Source organism: Scyliorhinus canicula, chromosome 5 (genome assembly GCF_902713615.1).
Source record: "Scyliorhinus canicula chromosome 5, sScyCan1.1, whole genome shotgun sequence".
Lineage (NCBI taxonomy): Eukaryota > Metazoa > Chordata > Chondrichthyes > Carcharhiniformes > Scyliorhinidae > Scyliorhinus > Scyliorhinus canicula.
This window is the reverse complement of record NC_052150.1, coordinates 130,733,333-130,756,123: the sequence shown is the minus strand read 5'-3', so window position 1 is coordinate 130,756,123 and position 22,791 is coordinate 130,733,333. Positions and strand designations below refer to the sequence as shown.

The window sequence follows — 22,791 nt, the reverse complement described above, 5'->3', positions numbered from 1 at the left end:
AGATTTTGGAGCGAAGCACTGAGTAGGGCCTACTCCACCTGCTCCTGTCCTAATTTCTGCTAACCCTCATGCAGTTTAAAGTAGTGCACAGAGCTCACATAACCAGAACCCGAAATTCTTCCCGGAGGTGAGGGACAAAAGGGAGGTCCGGCCAACCACGGCAACATGTTCTGGGCATGCCCCAGACTTGTCGGGTTCTGGACAGCCTTCTTCGAAGTGATGTCTAAGGTTGTTGGGGCGAGGGTGGAGCCATCCCCGAGAGTGGCAGTCATTGGGGTATCAAACCTGCCAGAACTGCATATGGAGAGGAGGGTGGTCTTTCTAGCTTTTGCTTCCCTAATCGCAAGCCGGAAAATCCTGTTTGGCTGCGATCAACAGCACCAGACTGGCTGGCAGACCTCTCGGAACTCTTCAACCTGGAAAAGATGAAGTATACCATCCGAGGGTTGGACGAGGGCTTCAACAAAGCATGGGGGTCATTCATCAGCCTGTTCCAAGACCAGTTCAAGGCCAACAGTGACTAGGCAAGGGAGGAGGGAGGAAGACAAGGGAAGATACACGCAAAAGAGAAAAAGGTGGACAGGAAGGGGAGAAGAGAACCCAAGGGTCAAAGGAGGAGGAGGAGCCACGAGCCTCCCCCCCCCCTCAAAAACAGCCAACGACAAACAAGACCCCAACAGAAAGAAATGGAACGCAGTGTGTGGCACCAAAGGCAGAAGGCATCAAGAGGGATACTAAGCCACCAATAAAGTAAGGAGAGGGGGGGGGGGGGGGACAGAGGGGAACCACATGTAAAAAGCTGTGTAAATAAGAAATGACTTTATTTGTAAATATCAGATACACTTGAGCTGTTACTCTGTTAAAAAGTGGAAAATACCAATCAAAAATACACCTGTAGGTCTTCTTGTGGTAAGAATTTAAGACACAGCATACTTTGGAAAAATACAAGAGCTGTATAACAATATATTAGCAATACATGCAACATGTTCTGTACACCCTGAAGTTTCAATTTTTACATTGCAGTATTTTTACATTTTCCATTAACGATTTACTTAATTTTGTTGCCAAAGCTGTAGTCGCTGAAAATTTCTGTGAGATGCCCAGGAACTCCAAAATGTCGTAAGTCACCATGTGTGGCTTTGCGTAACAGAAAATTTATCTTCAGGCACTTCGCAGGCAATTGTGTCCTGCTTCATGGGACAATGCTTGTTGCTTTCCTTAAAGCCAAATAACCAGTCACAATGTCTGAAGGAAGCATGCGGATGTATGAGAATTCTTCTGTGCTGCTATATCGTAGCTTGCTTTGTGGGTCTGTATAATTGGCCTGTAAGAAAAAGCAGTACTCCTGAATAAGTGAGTCATCTAACGAGAATGCACTTTAGGACCTGCAGCGTGACCAGCAAGCCCAGCTGTCTAGCAATTAGTTTTAATAGACCGAAATTTGTGTGATCACAAATTGAATATGTCGACTTTCACAGCTTCACACCTAAATCACATTCTCATAGTAGTGTGTGCGTTGGGAGTACCAAAGTGCAAATTTTATCACAGCAGCCAAATTATAGTAATAGTAACAAAAATAAAAATGAACTAGTTATGTGAGCTAAGACACCAAAACAGGCAATGTTTCATTGTAAAATCATCCTGTCTGTTGAAACATAACATTAAACAACCTTTACTCAGAACTTGAGATAATCGATTTTTCCTTTTAAAAAATTCTGAATGTAATGCCATATGATTACTACAAATTGGGATGATTAATCAACCAAAGTAATTCTATTTTAATATAATCTTACCATAGTGGGATGATAGTACTAGTCTCATAACTCAGCACAGCCACACCAGAGTTCTATGGATCAATTTCAAGTTTGATGAATATGATATTAAATCCACTCCCTAATTCCTGTTAAGTATTTTATTTAAACCCCACATCAAAAATCTGTGGAGTTTTTGCCATCCACATTATTTATATTTATAATTGGGAACTAAACTGCACCATATAAATGGAGCCTATTTAGAATGGACAAAATCAAGCTTTTTGCAAATTAGTTTACATCATCCATGATTTCATCCTGGAGCTTGCTGAAGTTAGGCTCTCAGATGGTGATTCTGTTTCCCTGCAGAGATCAACTATTGCACCGCATTCCCCTTAGTGGTGTTTTAGCCTTTACTGTTGAGCTTCTTTATTCATCAGGCACTTCCTCCTCCTCCAGCCCTCTTATTCTAAGTTGAAATATACCCTCTCCGTCACTGCTCATACTCAAGTTCCTATTTAAGGAATTATAAAACCACATGTCTTTCATTGATCTGAACAAAAAACAAGATGTGACCAATGAGATCAAGTTCAATTACTTAGCATGCATCATAACTAATTAATTGTAGCTTGGCTCTCTCTTTTATTATGAAGGTTATTATTTTCACCAGTGGCTCTACCAGGAGACTAATGGGGTCCTTCAGGGATCAACTTTGTTTTCCCATGTTCACTCCATATCCCTCAGTCTTATTTAACAAAATCAGTCTTAAAAAGCACCCACAACTTTTTGGAGAAGAGTTAAAAATTTGTTCTACCCTTCATGTGAAAAAGTATTTTTTGATTTCACTCCTAAATGATCAAGTTCTAACTGCAAGATTATCTTTCCAGTTCCTGATTTCTCACCAGTTAATATTTTGTCTGCTTATCTACCCTATCAAATCCTAAGATTTTTAAAGGCGTTGATCAGATCACTCAATATTCTATATCCAAGGGAATATAAAGACAAATGTATCCAACTTGTTCACAATTTAACCCTTTAGCCTTGGCATTATTCTGCTGATACTGCATTGCACCCCCTCCAAGACCGCATATCCTTCCGGAGGTGTGGTTCCAAAAACTGAATGCAGTATTGCAGACTGGGCCTGATCAATGCTTTATGCAACTGGGCACAACTTCTGCCCCTATATATTCCAGTCTTTGAGATAAAAGTCAACATTCCATTAGGCAATTCTTCTTGCCTATCTACTAGGTTTTAATGGTTTGTCTACATCTAAACCTCCAGTCACTGCCAGAAAGTCACCCGCAATGACTTCTCTTTTTGATCCTGCTCTGGAATCCCTAAGGATTCTCCTTGGCTGCTTCCTAATTCTTATCAACCTCATACAAATGCTGCATATCTGAAACAAAATTACAAAATGCTGGAAATACTCAGCAGATTAGACAACATCTCTTGAGAGAGAAACAGAGCCAACCTTTCAGGTCAATGTTCTTGCATCAGATCTGGAAAAAGTTGGAGATGTAACAGGTTTTAAATAAGAACAAAGGCAGTGAAAGGGGTGGGGCAGAACACAGAAAAAGATCGGTGATAAAGGTAGTGTTGACTTCTTTATTTCTATGTGAACCACAAGCTGTTTCTTATACTGACTGAATGACCACACAACCAGTATATTAGTTCAAAAGACAGTTTATTAAGAAACACAAGACTTATTTCTATATGCAATGGTACACGCGGCTACGCACTAAACTAGACCTAATAACCAAGTTGACCTTTACTTAACTTCGGGGTGACTGGCTCTGTGCGGGAGAAAAGGCCTTTATCCACGTGGGTCGGTTGGAAGTAGTCAGGGCTCATCCTTCAGGTAGCAATCGTGGGTCCTTGAACTTGGCTGGTTGATATGCTGCAATTGGTTGCACACAGGCCGGTCCAAAAGAGGCTGATCCCGAGTTGCGCAGGGTTTTTATCCTGCTCCCCTTTCGCGCCCTTTTGGGTGGTGCTATCTCAGGATCCAATGAATCAATAGTATCTTGATCACCCTAATCGATTCTGGCCAATTAGGGGCAGGTACCTCGATGGCTGGGTGGGTCCTACCTATCATTGCCCCAGGCACGTATGCCTTTCCAAATAAGGGGTAGTGGCGCCAGTTAGTCTGCTGCTGTTGCCGTTCCTCAATTCGAGTTCTAGTGTCCTGGGGAAAATGGTGATTGACCTTTAATAGGTGCAGGTTTCTGTCAGGTCTGTCTTCTTTGCCCAATACAATGGCTGTGTACTTGCCTGTGCCCCAAGTTGACCACAATTCCCATGATCCTTTGCAGGTGGCCATTTTAGATGGCTACAGTAGAAAACAGGAAATATTAAATTGCAAAAGAGATGACGATGCAGCAGAGCAAAAGAGATGGTAATGGCATGATCAAAGAAACAAAAAGTGGGTCTAGTTGCAGCATAATTGGGAATAGCAGAATCATCACGAGCAGATGTCCTCTATCAAAAATGTTTACCTCAATATTAAGTATCAAGAAGTTTGGAAAGCATTTAATTGAAAAATTATTTGTTATTCCTTGAACCTAAATTCAGCCTCATTGGAACGGTGTAGGAATCCTAGGACCAGTCTCCATCCCAACCTCAGCTCATCTTCCATTGAAATCTTCACCCATGCTTTTACTATTGAGGCTCAACATTTTTACAATCCTTTACTGTTTGGCCTCACCTTTGGCCCTCTCAAAACCCATCCAAAACTCAGCTGCCTTTTTCCTATTTTAACCCCAATCCAATTCACACATCACCTTTGTGATTGATGGCCCACATTTGGTCCGGCAACTCTGATTTTAAAATGCTGATCCTGGTTTAGCAATCCTTCCATGTCATCGTGTCATTCTATCACTATACCCTCCTGAAGCCTACAGCCCCAAGGTTCTTGAGCTCTTCCAATATTTGCCCCATCCAATTCTGATCTCTCGTGCATCCCTGATTTTCTTTGTTCCAATATTTAGGTTGTCACAAATGTGTAATTACGATATTAAAGTTTTAAAGGCACATTTTAAAAGTACATTAATGTTCTCGAACCTTTACATTTTCAAGATGGAGGTATGGACAAACAATACGGCACCCTTTCCTGTTTAATCAACCTTGATGTGGAGATGCCGGCGTTGGACTGGGGCGAGCACAGTAAGAAGTCTTACAACACCAGGTTAAAGTCCAACAGGTTTGTTTCGAATCACTAGCTTTCACAGCACTGCTCCTTCCTCAGGTGAATGAAGAGGTAGGTTCCAGAAACATATATATATATATATATATATATATATATATATATAAAGTCAAAGATGCATGACGATACTTAGATTGCAAGTATTTGCAGGTAATTAAGTCTTTACAGGTCGAGATGGAGCAACTGGAGATAGGGATAATCACAGGTTAAAGAGGTGCGAATTGTCTCAAGCCAGGACAGTTGGTAGGATTTCGCAAGCCCAGGCCAGATGGTGAGGGGTGAATGTAATGCGACATGAATCCCCCGGTTGAGGACGTACTCATGTGTGCGGAACCGGCTATAAGTTTCTGCTTGGCGACTCTGCATTGTTGCGCGTCCTGAAGGCTGCCTTGAAGAACGCTTACCCGAAGATCAGAGATTGAATGCCCTTGACTGCTGAAGTGTTCCCCGGCTAGAAGGGAACATTCCTGCCTGACGATTGTCGCACGATGTCTGTTCATCCGTTGTTGCAGTGTCTGCATGCTCTCACCAATGTACCAAGCTTAGGGACATCCTTTTGTGCAGCGTATGAGGTAGACAACGTTGGCCGAGTCGCACGAATATGTACCATGTATCTGGTGGCTGTTGTTCTCGCGTGTAATGGTTGTACCCACATTGATGATCTGCCACGTCTTGCAGAGATTACCGTGGCAGGGTTGTGTGGTGTCGTGGTCGCTGTTCTGAAGGCTGAGTAGTTTGCTACAAACAATGGTTTGTTCAAGGTTGCGCGGTTGTTTGAAGGCAAGTAATGGGGGTGTGAGGATGACCTTGGCAAGATGTTTGTCTTCATCGATGACGTGTTGAAGGCTGCGAAGATATCGTAGTTTCTCCACTCCGGGAAAGTACTGGACGACAAAGGGTACTCTGTCAGTTGTGTCCCGTGTTCGTCTTCTGAGGAAGTTGGTGCGATGTTTTGCTGTGGCGTGTTGGAACTGTCAATAAATGAGTTGAACGCCATATCCCATTCGTACAATGGCGTCTTTCAGTGTCTGTAGATGCCTGTTACGCTCCTCCTCGTCTGAGCAGATCCAGGCAGGGCTTGTGAAATCCTACCAACTGTCCTGGCTTGAGACAATTCACACCTCTTTAATCTGTGATTATCCCCATCTCCAGTTGCTCCGTCTGGACCTGTAAAGACTTAAATACCTGCAAAGACTCACATTCAAAGTATCGTCTTGCATCTTTGACTTTGTCAATATATGTGTTTTTGAAACCTACCTCTTCATTCACCCGAGGAAGGAACAGTGCTTTGAAAGCTAGTGATTCGAAACAAACCTGTTGGACTCTAACCTCTTGACTTCTTACTGTAATCCAACCTGGTCAGACTTGGATCTCTACAGCTGGCTACAAAGAATTACTAAAATGCAAAAGACTTCCAGGGATGAACAGTTTATCCTTTAAAAAGGGGTTAAATCTTTTTGACTTCTGAGACATCAGGAGGTAGGAAGGGACTTCTAAAGGACCATGATGCACGCTGAGAACAGACAGTTTTTGTGAAGAAACTCCAGGAAGAACTCTGAGAATCATCATCAGATGGTTTTTCTCTGTCACCAGGAGTCAAAAATGAAATTAACTGCTGTTCTGCCAAAAGAGTACAGGCAATCTTCAAGACTGGTAACCGCAGACTACTGGTGGCGACCATACTGTAGATGTTCGTGAACTTGGTGGCTCCTGCACGGGGAAGTATATTTTTGACCTGTTAAATGCGATTTGACGGCCAAACGCACCTAGATTGCGTTGCAAACTTTAAACGCCGAAAGTTGCTCTGTTTTAAAATATATCCGGCACTCACCCTCCAAGATCAGCAGAACAAATAGCGACTGCAGGCGGACCGCGAGGCCTTTGACAGCGCCATTGAAAGCACGATGGCGGTGGGCTTCCCAGTGCTCCAATTTAAAAAGCAGAGGCTGGAAACCTCGGAAGACCTAATCAGAATTACAGACCCGATCTAGGCGGCTGTGGAAAGAATGGAGAAGAAACTTGAAGTCCAGGGTGTGTCACTGCTGAAAATGGAGGAGTCCGTATCCTATAACGAAGACCGGCTGAAAGCCATAACACCACAATCTTCTGACTAATGGGGTTAGCTCTAAGTATTTTGCCTTCGCAGTGAGAGACGAGGCAGGAGTTCCCACTCTGTCCATTACTCTTTGCCCTTGCAATTGAGCCATTGGCGATGGCTCTCAGGACTTCTAGGGAATGGAGTGGTATTGAGTGGGGGGTTGACACCAGGTTTCCCTATATGTGGATGTCCAACTACTGTATATTTCAAACCCTGCTGAGTGTCTTGCTAGAATAATGGAGATTCTGAAAGAGTTTGGCACCTTCTCTGGTTATAAGCTCAACATGACAAAGATTGAGGTATACCCGTTTAACACCGGAGGGCAAAAGGGTAATTTGAATGAGTTTCCGTTCCATTTGGTAAAATCGAGTTGCCGGTATCTGGGCATACATGTGGCGTGTGAATGGGCCCCAATTCCATAAGCTAAATTTGGCAAGAATTGTGGAGAACATGTGGGTGGATTTCAAGAGATGGGACGTATTCCCACTGTCCTTGACTGGGCGAGTGAAGACAGTAAAAATGGTGATTCTGCCGAAATTCTTGTTTATATTCCAGAGTCTCTGAATCTTCTGCCCAAATCATGCTTTAAGAAGATTAAAAGCTGATCCTGAGTTTTGTGTGGGTGGGGAAGATTCCTCGAACCAAGAGAGCTTTCCTGGTGAGAGATAGAGGAGGGATGGCCTGGTGCTCCTGAACTTAGAATTATTACTGGGATGCAAACATCGTCATGGTAAGGAAGTGGATGGAAGACCAAAGGTCGGTTATGGAGCAGGGTAGAGGAAGCCACATTTAAGGGGACCACCTTGAGGGCACTGGTTTCGGCATCTCTGCCGTTCTTGCCAAATAGATACTCATCAAACCCGGTAATAATCTCTGCACTGAAGGTGCGGAACCAGTGCCCGGCAGCACTTTAGGATGGAGGCATGTATATGAGGGCTCCAATTTGTGATAACTATAAATTTCTACCAGCGAGGCTAGATGCTCGGTTTTCGGACTATGACCGGCTGGGGATTAGATGCTTTGAGGACTTGTTCTTGGGAAGGAAACTTGCAGACTTGTCTGAGCTGGCGGAGGTTTACCAGCTACCTAACTGAAATGGGTTCAGGTACCTCCAAATTAGGGCCTTTCTGAAAAGGAGGTGGGTTTGTTCCCAATGTTGCCATCCTCTGGGCTACAGGAGAGGCTCCTATTGGAGGACGAGATTGGGAAAGGCAAGATCTTCAACATCTATGCAGAACTGACCAAGAAGGAGAAAGCATCAATGGAGGTTACGTAGCTAAAATGGGAGGAGGAACTTGGGGGGGGGGGGGGGGGAGAGAAAGAGCGGGATTTGGAAAGAGGTGATGCGCAGGATAAACGCTTCCTTATCCAATTCAAAGAGGTAGGTGAGTTTGCATATGTGGTGGGTTTGCCATTTTATTATAGAGCTATAAGGGCAGCACAGTGGCGCAGTGGTTAACACAGCTGCCTCACGGCACCCAGGTCCCAGGTTCAATCCCGGCTCTGGGTCACTGTCCGTGTGGAGTTTGCACATTCTCCCCGTGTTTGTACAACACAAAGATGTGCAGGGTAGGTGGATTGACCACGCTAAATTGCCCCTTAATTGAAAAAAATGAATTGGGTACTCTAAATTTATTTTTTAAAAATTATAGTACTATATATGTTACTGCTTCATGATTTGTTTGTTATGGTTCTTTGGTTGTTCTGGTCTCTGTACTTAGTTTATTGGAGGTATATCAAATATATTTTAAAAGTGGTAACCGCAGACCCAGTGGGGAACAAGAAATCTTCTCCTTCTCCCAGCATCTGTTTGACCTGCTGAGTCCATCTAAAAAGGCAAACACGGACTAGTCAATTGCAGAAACCATAGCAGCTGCTAAACTGAACATCGAGTTTCAATTCCTTCACTTCAGAAAGAAGGAATTCAAGCAATGATATCTCAGACTGATTTGAAGTTTCATCTTTACGTATGTTTTTAACTGTTTTTAATCTCATCTGTATTTTAGTTAATGACTTTATCACTTTTGAAAATGAAAAATGAAAATCGCTTATTGTCACGAGTAGGCTTCAATGAAGTTACTGTGAAAAGCCCCTAGTCGCCACATTCCGGCGCCTGTTCGGGAAGGCTGTTACGGGAATCGGACCGTGCTGCTGGCCTGCCTTGGTCTGCTTTCAAAGCCAGCGATTTAGCCCTGTGCTAAACAGCCCCCTTTTACCCAAGTAACTTCAGCAATAGTTTTTGTAATAAGACTAAAGTTGCTCTGCTGGATTATTTTCAAAGATGTGCAGGTTAGGTGGATTGGCCATGCTAAAATTTCTCATGTCCAAAGATATGCAGGTTAGGTGGATTGGCCAAGCTACAATTTCTCATGTCCAAAGATGTGCAGGTTAGGTAGGTCATAGGGATAGGGAGGGGGTGTGGACCCAAGATAGGGTGCTCTTTCAGAGAGTTGGTGTAGATTCAATGGCCGGACGGCATGCTTCTGCACTGTAGGGATTCTATTAAAAAGAAAAATTGAACTACTCAATTTAAAAGGAGGCTACATCCATACACAAATTCTTGGCTCAGTGACCACTTTTAAGTGGTTGTGACAAGGTTTTACGTTTTGGAATCCCCTCTCGAAACCCCATCTCTCTTCTTTCTAAGATATTTCTTAAAACTTACCTTCATGACCAAGTTTTTGGCCATTGCCTGAATATTTCCTTATAGGGTTTGGAAAAATATGGGCGGGATTCTCCATTTTGCCGGCGCCCGGGGGTTTCCCGACAGCGTGGGGCTGCCCCACAATGGGAAACCCCATTAACCGGCCGGCATAACGGAGAATCCCGTCGGCGGGTTGGGGCAGAAAGGTAGCGCGGCGGGGCGGAGAATCCAGCCCCATGGCTGTGAAACTGACCATGGGACACTAACTAGCCAACATACAGAAATAAATGTTGCTGTTGTTGCTGGTAGTCTATAATTCCAAGTTTCTCAACATTTAGAAAATACTCTGATTTATCTTTCTTGGGTTCATGTAGGATAATTGCACTTGCTGACATTGAACTTAATCATACTTTTGCTCACTTACTTAATCTGCTATCTGCACCACTTGGTGTACCTTCTAACTTAGTCATCTACAAATTCAGACATACAACTCTTTCTTTTATTTAAATCATTGATAAGTAAGCTAAATATCTGAGAACTCTGAACTGATTTCACCACTTGTCACCCCACCTGAATAGCTGCCCTTTATCTCCACTCTGCCTCCTACCTCCCAAACAATTTCCAAACCAAGTCAAAAACCACCTCCAATTCAGTGTGCTCTCATTCCTGCCATCACTCTTGTGCGGAACATTATTGAATGCTGTCTGGAAGTTCATATAGATAATACTCAAAAGTTGCCTAGCCACCTCATCAGTCACCTTCAAAAAAAGAGGGCCTAGATTAAAGACATGACCATAAAACCATGCTGGCACTCTGATCAGCTCATGGGGTGATTCAGAGTCTCTAAAAGTTCAAGACTCAAGGTTGTACCAATTTGAATCCGACAGGATACGGGGAAAAGGGGGCCTGCATAAAAGTCAAATTAGCAAAACACTCAAGATGTTGGAAGATTTCTCTTTTCGCAGGGGGTCAATGACCTTTGGAAGAATACAAAAGTTCAAAATATTGGGTGATGCAACTCCTATTTACTACGATGCCCTGGAACTCTTTTTAATTGTCTTTAAGGGATCAGTGAGGAACTTTCCAGAATTGTATTTTCCCTAAATTGGCCCAGACTTGTTTTTTTTCCCCTCTAAAAGCGACTACATGGTCATTGTTGGGTAGGAGCATTGAGACTTCTGATAACTCCAATAGAGCAGCTTGCCTTTTCCTGTCCAATGTTTGCAAAACAATTTGGACTTTAAAAAATAAACATTCTCCTCCATTTCAAAACCAAATGAATAGAGATGTTTCTCTTTTCCAACTTCTGATTTTACTTCTCCAAACCAAGTACTGGTGACCAAGCTATTTGCAACTAGATTTTACTTGATCACACTACTGATGCTTCCTTCTGTAACATTACTGGCGATTGTGAGGAAGCTGATAGGGTAGTAATTGGCCAGGTCAAATTTATCATGTTTTGTGCAGATAGGGCATAATTAGATACATTTTCAAACTTGAGATAGAAGGCAGTGTACTGGAGTAGCTTGGCTAGGTAAGTAGTTAGCTCAGAGTTGCAACAGGCTGCTGATGGGGCCATAGCCATCACAGTATCCAATGCATTCAGCTGCTTAATGTGTCATTGAATAGATCAAAATAGCTGGAAATTGCCACCCACAATGATTGGGGCCTCAGGAGGTGGCCTTGTAGGACCATTCACTCAGCATATTTCTACCATGTGTCTTGCACATGCTCTACAATAGTCAACGTGGGATGTTCATGAAGCCCCTTCCTATTAGTTCCTTGGTTGCCCAATACCATTTTCAACTTGATGTAGTTGCTCTGATCTAGAGGTGATGAAATTGTCCAGCTCAGCCTACAACCTGTGGATTTTAAACTCAGTTTACATATCTCACTGTGATAGTTTATTAACTTGATTCTAATCATAACTTTAATATGAAAATGAAAAAATGAAAATCGCTTATTGTCACGAGTAGGCTTCAATGAAGTTACTGTGAAAAGCCCCTAGTCGCCACATTCCGGCGCCTGTCCGGGGAGGCTGATACGGGAATCGAACCGTGCTGCTGGGCTGCTTTAAAAGCCAGCGATTTAGCCCAGTGAGCTAAATCAGCCCCTGACTAATAACTTCATAACTTATCTTTATTCGCCACTTTTTAAGGGGCTATTGTCATATGATAGGTTTAGCAGGTTTGGGGAAGGAGATGATGTAAGGTGGAAAAAGATTGGCTGATGTTTGGGTATGCTACGTATTTCCTGCATTTATTTTTATTTTTTGAACAAAAGGCTCATCTGTCAACTTGTAGTTAGCAAGCAGAGTGAACCTTAATTTAGATGAAATCCAATTAAAGCTTTAGAGGATTTAATTTTCTGCTCTATTTTGAGGTGTCATATAACCTAGTTAATTTTTGTAAAATAAGATGTACAGTTTTGAATAGCTTTTGAATTATGGTCCAGAATTATGACAATCCCAGTCTGAATTAATTTCCCTCTTGTACACATTGCTGTCAAATCAGGGGTGGCACTGGGCAGCATGTGGCGCAGTGGATAGTACTGGCACTGAGGACCCGGGTTCGAATCCCGGCCCTGGGTCACTGTCCGTGTGGAGTTTGCACATTTCCCCATGTCTGCGTGGGTTTCACCCCCACAACCCAAAGATGTGCTGGTTAAGTGGATTGGCCACGCTAAATTGCCCCTTAATTGGAAAATAAAAATAATTGGCAGCTCTAAATTTATAAAAAAAAGAAATCAGGGGCGGCAGAGTGACAAAGTGGTTAGCACTGCTGCCTCATAGCTCCAGGGACCCGAGTTCGATTCCCATCTTGGGTGACTGTGTGGAGTTTGCTCATTCTCCCAGTGTTTGCGTGGTTTACTCCGGGTGCTTCTGTTTCCTCCCACAGTCCAAAGATATGCAGGTTAGGTGGATTGACCATGCTAAATTGTTCCTAAGTGGGGTTACGTGCAGACTCGATGGGCCGAATAGCCCCCTTCTGCACCATGGAGATTCTATGAAATGGGAAAAAAAAATCACTGGTTGTAGCTGCTAAGAAACTGACACTGACTCTAAAATATCCATGTCACCAGCAGTAGCTTGGATAATATCTGTAATATAATAATGCAAAGTTAGGGCAGCACGGTGGCCTAGTGGTTAGCACAACTGCCTCACGGCGCTGAGGTCCCAGGTTCGATCCCAGCTCTGGGTCACTGTCCGTGTGGAGTTTGCACATTCTCCCCGTGTCTGCGTGGGTTTCGCCCCCACAACCCAAAAATGTGCAGAGTAGGTGGATTGGCCATGCTAAATTGCCCCTTAATTAGAAAAAATAATTGGCTAATCTAAATTTTGAAAAAAAAAAATAAATAATAATAATGCAAAGCTGAAGGAACCATTACATACTCTTGGCGGACTTCATAGCTATCCAGATTAAATGCAAAGCAGCTGATCCCTTATTCTCGCTAGAGTACAGCTCCAAAGGCATATAAATACCCTTACCAAGTGACCACTGATTTTGTGTATACTGTTACAATCTCCATAGAGACCGATAAAGCTAAAAAAAAATCAAACTTCCAGTTAGTTCACAGAATAGCAAATTTAAAAAAATACAATTTGTTACTTATTTTTCTGGCTGAATTTTTTAAATCAATAACTAATTCTATTAAGAGAATAGAGGACTGCCGGCCATCCACAATATAAATCTTGTATTCCATCCCAAGTGGAATGGAAAGGATACAGGCACCCAAACCCCCCCTAAAGAGTGTGAAAGACCATGGGCTGGATTCTCCGTTCCTGAGTCTAAGTACCGGTAGAAAAGGAGAATCCGAGCGGATTTCACGGCAGGAACATCAGTGCGAACTTCTCACCGATTCCGGTACTGGTGAGAGGCTAGCACCGGCACCATGGGAAATGGCTGCGGATCGCGTCGCAAACGGCCAGAGAATCGCCGAGTCGCGGCGCGGGGCTGATGACCTACACTGGTCGCGCCATAAAACGCCACGACGGCTGTGCTCGAACCCTAACCCAGTAACCGGCCTCAAAGCCCACCAGTAACCCCCCCGACCCCCAGCCCCAGCAGAGGCCCGCCCCACCAGTGGCACGGATTCCGGACGAGTGTGGCACGCCGGGTTCCCGACCACTGGGATCACACGTGGCCCGCGCCATTGGGATCTTGGCCCATCGGAGGCGGAGCATCACGGGTGTGCCGGCCGATGACTCACCAACTGTGTTGCAATGGCGCGTGGCCCGATGACGTTTTGAGGAGGCGGAGCATAACGGACCGGCGTCAAACTGCCACTTGCCCTGTTTCCGGCGTCAGAATCCATTCTCTGCCCGATCGCTGATCACGATTGCGATGTCGGGCTACCGAGTATCCAGCCCCATTTTATTAATTCATTCATGGGATATGGGCATCGCTGGGTTGACCAGCATTTATTGCGCATTCCTAATTGCACTCGAGAAGGTAATGGTGAGCTGCTGCCTTGAACCACAGCAAATCATGTGGTGAAGGTACTTCCTCAGGTGATGTTAGGGAGGGAGTTATAGGATTTTAAACTCAGCGACAGTGAAGGAATATTTCCAAGTCAGGATCGTGGAGAGGATCTTCCAGGTGGTTGTATACCTATGTGTCTGTTGACCTATCCTTTTGAATGTAGCGGTTGTGGATGTGGAGGTGCTATCTAAGGAGCCCTGGCGAATTCCTCAAGTGCATCTTACAGATGGTACACACTGATGCCACAGTGTGTCGGTGGTAGAGGGAGTGAATATTTGTGGATGGGGCTAGTCCAATTCAGTTTCTGGTCAATGGTAACCCCTAGTATGTTGATAATAGTAATAATCTTTATTAGTGTCACAAGTAGGCTTACATTAACATTGCAATGAAGTTACTGTGAAAATCCTCTAGTCGCCATTACAGCGCCTGTTTGGGTACACTGAGGGAGAATTCAAAATATCCATATCATCTAACGGGACTACTGGGAGGAAACTGGAGGAAAGTGCAGACTCCGCAGTCAGGTGACCCAAGCGGGGAATTGAACCCGGGTCCCTGCCGCTGTGAAGCAACAGTGCTAACCACTGTGCTACCGTGCTGGCCATATGCTGGTGGGGGATTCAACAAAAATAATGCCACTGAATGTCAAGGGACGATGGTTAGATCCTCTCTTGTTGGAGATGGTCATTGCCTAGCATTTCTGTGGTGCAAATGTTACTTGCTGCTTGTCAGCCCAAACCTGGACACTGTCCAGGTCTTGCTGCATTTGAACCTGGCCTGCTTCATTATCCGAGGAGTCGTGAATAGTACTGAACATTGTTCAATAATCAGCGAATCATAGAATTTAGTGCAGAAGGAAGCCATTCGACCTATCGAGTCTGCACCAGCCCTTGGAAACAGCACCCTACCCAAGCCCACACCATCACTCAGTAACCCTACCCAACCTTTGTTTTGGACACCAAGGGCAATTTAGCATGGCCAATCCACCTACCTGCAAGTCTTCGGAGTGTGGGAGGAAACCGGAGCACCCGGAGGAAAGCCACGCACACACGGGGAGAATGTGCAGACTCCACACAGACGGTGACCCAAGCCGGGAATCGAACCTGGGACCCTGGAGCTGTGAAGCAACTGTGCTAACCACAATGCTACCGTGCTGCCCATATCCCCACTTCAGACACCATGGAAGTTCAGTGATGAACAGCTGAAGATGATTAAGGCTAAGACACTATCCTGAGGAACTCCTGCAGTGGTGTCCTAGAACTAAGATGATTGACCTCCAACAAACACAACCCTATTCCTTTGTGCTAAATATGACTCTAACCAGAGGAGTGGTTCCCTGATTTCCATTGACTCTAGTTTTATTAGGACTGCTTGATGCCACACTCGGTCAAATGCTACCACTCATCTCAGAAATCTTTATGTCCTCATTGGCCACAGGTGAGATCCCAGAGGATTGGAAGATAGCCAATGTTGTACTGTTATTCTAGAAGGGTTGCAAGGATAATCCGGGTAATTATAGGCCAGTGAGCTTGACGTCAGTGATAGTGAAATTGTTGGAAAAGATTCTGAGATCACATTTGGAAGTGAATGGTCTTATTAGTGACAAACAGCATAGTTTTGCACGAGGGAGGTCATGTCTCACTAATTTGATTGAATTTTTTGAGGTGACAACAAAAATGATTGACAAGGGAAGGGCTGTGGATGTCTACATGGACTTTAGTAAAGCATTTGATAAGGTCCCTCATGGCAGGCTGGTGCAAAAGATTAAATCACATGGGGTCAGGGGTAAACTAGTTGGATGGTTCCAGAACAGGCTTGGCAAGAGGGTAGCAGTGGAAGGGTGTTTTTCCAAATGGAGGTCTGTAACTAGAGTTCCGCAAGGATCAGTTCTGGGACCTCTGCTCTTTGCATTATGTATAAATGACTTGGAAGAAAACGTAGTGGGTCTGATTAGCAAGTTTGCGTATGATACCAAGATTGTAAGAGTTGCAGATAGTGATGAAGATTGTCAGAGAATACAACAGGATATAGATAGGTTGCAAACTTGGGCAGAGAAATGGCAGGTGGAATTCTGTATCCAATTCTGGTCACCGCACTACCAGAAGGATGTGGAGGCTTTGGAGAGAGTACAGAAAAGGTTTACCAGGATGTTGCCTGGTATGGAGGGTATTAGCTATGAGGAGAGATTAAATTGTTCTCCCTAGAGAGACGGAGGCTGAGGGGCGACCAGATACAAGTTTATAAAATTATTAGGGGTCTCGATAGGATGAACAGCTGGACACTTTTTCCCAGGGCAGAAATGACAATTACAAGGGGGCACAAGTTCAAGGTGAGGGGGGAAAGGTTCAGTGGAGATGGGCTGGGGAAGTTTTTTTTTAATAAACGCAGTGGGTGGTGGTGGCCTGGAATGCACTGCCAAGTGAGGTGGTTGAGGCAGATACGTTAGCAACCTTTAAGACTTATCTGGATAGGCACATGAACAGACAGGATATAGAATACAGGCGTTTGGTCTAGATAGGACAGGTGATCGGTGCAGGCTTGGAGGGCCGAAGGGCCTGTTCCTGTGCTGTATTGTTCTTTGTTCTGGAGTTCAACTCTCTTGTCCATGTTTAAAACAAGGTTGTAATGAGGTCAGGAGCAGAGTGTCAGTGAGCAGGTTATTGAACAAAGAACAATACAGCACTGGAACAGATCTTTCGGCCCTCCAAGCCTGTACCGGTCATGAAACCACCCTTGGCCAAAACCCGAAGTGCCACTTGATAACACTATCGATGGCCCCTTCTATCACTTTACTGATGGTCAAAAGTAGACTGATAAGGAGGTAATTGACTGGGTCGGATTCATCCTGCTTCGTGTGTACAGGATATACCGGGGCAATTTTCCATATTGCTGGGTTGACACTAGTGTTATAGTTCTACTGGAACAGCTTGGCTAGGGGTGCATTTCTGGAGCACAAGTCTTCAGTACTATTGCTGGAATATTTTCAGAGCTCATAGCTTTTGCAGTATCCAGTGCCTTCAGCCTATTTTTTATATCATGTGGAGTGAATAGAATTGGCTGAAGACTGGCATCTATAATGCTGGGGACCACCAAAGGAGACCAAGATAGCCACTCGGCACCTCTGCTTGAAGATTGTTGCACATTCTTCAGCCTTATTTTTAGTACTGATGTGCTGGGCAACCCCATCCGGATGGGGATAATTGTGGAGCTTCCTCCTCCAGTGAGTTCTTTAATTGTCCACTATCATTCACAAATGGGATGTGGCAGAACTGCAGAGTTTAGACCTGATCCGTTGGTTATAGGATAGCTTGACTCTGTACAATACTTGCTGCTAATGCTGTTTGGCATGCAAATAGTCCTGTGTTGAGCTTCACCAGATTGACACCACATTTTTAAGTATGCCTGGTGCAGTTCCTGACATGCCCTCCTGCACTCTTCATTGAACCAGGGTTGACCAGACTTGGTGGTAATGTCAGAGTGGAGAATATGTCAGGCGATGAGTTTACATGTTACGGTTGAGTACAATTCTGCCACTATTGGTGGCCCACAGCACCTCATGGATGTCCAGCAGTTACTGGATCTGTTCAAAATCTATCCTATAATTATCCAGGTCCTTTTAAAATGCTAATCAACACTGTTTCAGCTATTTGATTAAAGTTTAGGTTCCATCAGTCAATTACTTGATTTTGTGCTGGGGTGGAAAAAATAGTTTTTTCTAATTTATGTACTTACTTACAAGAATGATTTTATGGCTATGACTACTTAAAGTAGGCGAAGATTGACAGTTCAACATTCCTTGTTACCAGGATTCCAATTGGGAAATAGAGGGGTTAAAAAACATTGTTAAAGAATCAATCACACCTTGAGGAGGGATGATATGCAAGAAGAATCATCAAATTAGCCCATAAATATTTTTTTTATTAATTCACGAGGTATTGACATCACTGGCTAGGCCAGCATTTATTGATCATTCCTAGCTTGTTGACCTTAGGTGTGGTAGCAGCTGGAGAACCACAATTGTACTTATTGCTCCAGGGCTAGTGAGTGAAAAATCAGTCAGAGTCTCACTCACTATACAATCCAGTTATTCCTGCTGGTGTATGACAGAATTAAATTTAGTTGTGATAGCACAGTCACTCTACAAATACACAATGGTCACTTGATATTGAGGAGGAATGTCAACAGCAGTGAAACAGGATCACAGATGGAACTATGCTTCAGGACAGGATGCAGCCAAATTAGAATTTTAAAAGTCTTCAGATTAGGATAAAGAACGTAATCTGCTTCCACTACACAATGCACTACAGAATTAGGATTCAAGCAAAGTCCTTCACGAAAGGTCACTCCATGGGATTTTTTTTGTAATCTCTTCACATTGCTACAAATTGCTGTCCTATGCAGTAAATTATGTACTGCAAAGAAATATGATGGAATACAATTTATGTTTTATGTTGAGTCACGCATGGATTAAGTGGATTCATTTAAGCATGTTTCAATCCTTCCATGGCTTTGTTCCTCCCCAGCTCTGTAACCACCTCAAGTTCTACAACTCTCAAATTCTTCATTCCTTTGTTGCTGGACTCCTGCGTCTTCCTTACCATCAAGTATTTCCCCCACCTTCTTTAAGAATATCCTTCAATCAAGTCTTTCGTCATCACTAATATTTATTTCTTTTGTTCAGAATTCATCTTTTCCTATACCTTTAAAGTACTTTCTGACCTTTTATTTTTAGGGCACTACTGAATTAAATATTGCTGCGGTATAATTCAGATCAAACAAAAATCAGGTTTCTAGATTAATATGGTAAATAGCAAACGAGGAGTATGAGAACAATGTTCAAAAGGTAACTGTGATTAAACTTTCTAGAATTTATTATTTGCACAAAATCAACTCAATGCAATGAAAACAATGTATTCTACTTACAGGAAGTCCTGAAATGTCAGAGTATTTTTTGGCCGGTTTAAAGGAAGGAAGAGCATCAATGCTGGAATCTGAAGATTTAAAAAAAAAACAATTGATTGTTGCTGAGATCTTCATCTGACTAGGCAAACATGGATAATCTTTCAGCAGACAGAAAAATCAAAACATGAATGTAATCTGTATATTTACAATTTAAATCAAATTAATTAACGGTAGAATGCCAACAAAGTCAGCAGATTCCTTTCTGACATAAAAAATAAAACATAATTATCAAGATCACTTTTTCATTAACAAATACTATAATCATATTAAGTAACAAACGTCACAAACTTTAATTTGTTATTTCACGAAAGCATAATTACGCTTCTTATGCCTTTGCAGTAAAACAATGCAAGAAACTTATTCTCACAATTACAAAGTGGCAATACATTTTGTTCCAATCGATTTTCGTGTAGCGAATGTTAAATTCAAGTGAGAAATTTTAGTGCTAGTGCAATTATGTTACAGTTGTAAATTGAACATTTAATCCTCAGATTTTCAAAGCAAATGTATTACATTACATGGCAGCATTGGTCCAAACATTGAGAAAAGAATTGCATTGAAGATGTGAGGTGAGAGTGACTGCCCTTGACATCAAGGCAGCGTTTGACTGAGTGTGGAATCACAAAGCCCGAGCAAAACTGAGGTCTTTAGGAACTGGGGGGTGGGGGGTGGAAAGAGAAAGAGAGGCACATCACTGTAGAAGTTCCTCAGGGCAGTATTCTAGGCCAAACTACCTTCAGCTACTTCGTCAACCACTTTCCCTTTTTCAGAAGGTCAGAAGTGGGGATGTACGCTGCCAATTGGACAGTGTTCAGTATAATTTGGAACTCCTCAGATACTAAAGCAGTCTGTAACGTATGGAGCAAGACCTAAACAACATTCAGGCTTGGATTGATAAGTAGCAAGTAAGATTCATTCCACACAAGTGCTAAGCAATGGCCAACTTCAACAGGAGAGAATCCCCGGCATTACCACTGCTGACGCCCCACCATAAACATTCTGAGTTACCATTAATCAGAAACTTAATTGAACCAGCCATATAATACTTCGCTCCAAAAGCAGGTCGGAAGCTGAGAATTCTGCAATGAATAAATTATCTCCTGACTCTCCAAAGACTGTCCATCATCTGCAAGGCAGAGGTTAGGAGTGTCCAGCGCCGGCCCTAGGGTTGCTGGCGCCCCGGGCAAGCTGAACTTCGGCACCCTTCGGGGGGGGGCTGGAGGGCTGGGGGTGCCGGAGGGGGCCCATGGGGGGGCCGGAGTGAGCCCAAGGGGGGGGGGGGGGGGGGCCGGAGTGACCACCGGCGAGCCTGGATTCATCCGCCATGTTTGTGCGGGGGGCGGCCTGAGGGAGGGCGGCCACCGCGCATGCGCTGGTTGGCACCGGCCCAACTGCGCATGCGCGGGACCCGAGTCTTTTACGCGGCGCCCCTAGCATATGGCGCCCCGGGCGACTGCCCGAGTTGCCGGTACCTTGAGCCGGCCCTGGGAGTGTCATGAAGTGTTCTACATTTGCCTTGGTGTGCACTGTAGCAACTCGCCATGGCCACTTCAACAGCACCTTGCAAACTCAACCTCTACCACCTAGAAGGACAGAACACGCAACCTGCCAGTTCCCCATAAAGTCACATTCTCATTTGGAACTGTGTTGTGGTAGACTGTTGTTGGGTCAAAATTCTGGAACTCCCTCCCTAGCAGTGCAGTGTACCTACAACACATGAGCTGCAGTACTTCAAGAAGGTCGGCCTCGCCAGTAATGCTCACATCCCAGGAACAGATCAGAAAAATAATTTTTCTCAAACATAAAACTGTTATAAGTAGTGAAGAAAAGCAATTTTCTCCTTTAGATTTCTCACCAAATTGCACGAGGAAATAATGCAAAGTTTACTTTGCTATAGAGGTTGAATTTTATGGTATGAACTATGCAAATTTTGGATATATTTAAAAAACGTAAAAAGGTAGCAAGTATCACTGAAGCTCACAGTTAGGATCATTCAGTTTCCATGGTAACATCCTCTCTGTAGCAAGTATTTGTTTCAGATTTTTCCAAACACGGCTTTTCTTCCCAGCACCTGCGCCCCCGATGCCAGAATGCTGAAAATTAAGATTCCAAAGACATGCAATAGAAGTTAGATAGTTCATTACTAAAGGAATACTCGCGACATATAGCTTTTCTAATCTGTTTGTGCAATCAATGAGCTAATATTACTTGGACTTCTAGATCCAACATAAATCACTTGGAATCTGCTCAGCTTTCTCACATGATATAAATGGAGAACGGATAGTTTCTTTTTTTTTAAAATATATTTTATTACAAACATGTATCAAAACAGGTTACAGCGAATAAACACCCCGGGAAACATACTTCCCAACAATCAACTATACAGTCTGTACAGATTTTCCCCCATTTTTACCTCCCCTTCCCCCGCGACGAACAGCCCCTCAAACACGGTCTCAAACATTCCCCATCTTTCCTCAAACCCCCCTGAAGAGCCCCTTAACTCATACTTTATCTTCTCTAATCGCAGGAAGTCACACAGGTCACCCAAACAAGACGTTACCCCCCCCCCCCGGTGGCGATGCCAACCGCCACTCCAGCAAAATTTGCCATTGTGCAATCAGAGATGCGAAGGCCAAGACATCGGCGCCCCCTTTCCATGAGCTCCGCTTCTCTGAAACCCCAAATATCGCCACCAAATATCTTCTCCTCCACTAACCTGGCTAAGACCGCAAACACTCCCACCCACAATCTTCCCCAGTTATCGCAACTCCAAAACATGTGCGCATGATTCACTGGCCCCCACCCACACCTCTCACACTCATCTGCTACCCACTGAAAGAACCCACTCATTCTCGCCCGAGTCATATGCACCCTGTGCACCACTTTAAACTGTATCAAGCTCATCCTTGCACAAGAGGAGGTCTCGTTTAACCTACACAGTGCCTCACTCCATACTCCCCAATTGATCTCCCCTCCCAACTTCGCTTCCATTTCTCCTTGATATTCACCACCCGCACTCCTCCCTGCTCCCCCAGCCACTTGTGTATATATACACCCAAATTCTTCCCTCCCCTTCCACATCAGGAAACAGCAGTCGCTCCAGCAGGATGTATCTCGGCAACCTAGGGAACCCCCTCCAGACCTTTCCCCAAAGTCCCTAACCTGCAGATTCCTGAGCTCACTCCCCCTCGGCAGCTCTACCCTCTCCCTTAGCTCCTTCAGACTGGAAAACCCTTCCTCCAAAGATCCGTAACTGGCTGGACAGCTGGTTCATGATGCAGAGCGAGGCCAACAGCACAGGTTCAATTCCCCTACCAGCTGATGTTATTCATGAAGGCCCGCCTGCTCAACTTTACCCCTCACCTGAGATGTGGTGATTCTCAGGTTAAATCACCACCAGTCATCTTTCCCCCCCTATGGTCAACTTGGACTGTGGCAACTTTATCTTGATATCACTGGATCCCCATGGATTAGATCTGTAAATTTATCTTTTCACATTACAGAATGGCTTGGGTTATAGGCCATAGCTATCAATAGCATTACTATTCAAGCAGCGGTTAGCCAGCGTTCACCAATAACGTCAAGTCACGTTTTTGAAATCAAACATCATTTTAAATAGTTCATTTAAGACTTTATTTGGGGACAGCGGTGGTTAG

At 44.0% G+C, this 22,791-nt stretch overlaps 1 protein-coding gene across 6 annotated transcripts in view; it reads right to left on the bottom strand.

Moving 5' to 3' along the window:
* Positions 1–799: 799 nt before the first annotated feature.
* Positions 800–22,791, bottom strand: part of ino80c (INO80 complex subunit C) — a 42,056-nt gene continuing 20,064 nt past the window's right edge. For 3 of the 6 annotated variants that reach the window (XM_038797665.1, XM_038797664.1, XM_038797668.1), the window contains exons 3-5: positions 21,117–21,228; positions 19,097–19,164; positions 800–1,324 (exon numbers count right to left, since the gene is read on the bottom strand). In XM_038797665.1, coding sequence (XP_038653593.1) covers positions 1,193–1,324; positions 19,097–19,164; positions 21,117–21,228 — 312 coding nt within the window. In that variant the 3' untranslated portion in view covers positions 800–1,192. Of the gene's footprint in view, positions 1,325–6,784; positions 6,949–13,182; positions 13,238–19,096; positions 19,165–21,116; positions 21,229–22,791 lie in introns of all 6 variants that reach the window. The other 3 variants (XR_005460712.1, XM_038797667.1, XM_038797666.1) reach the window with 3 other exon arrangements.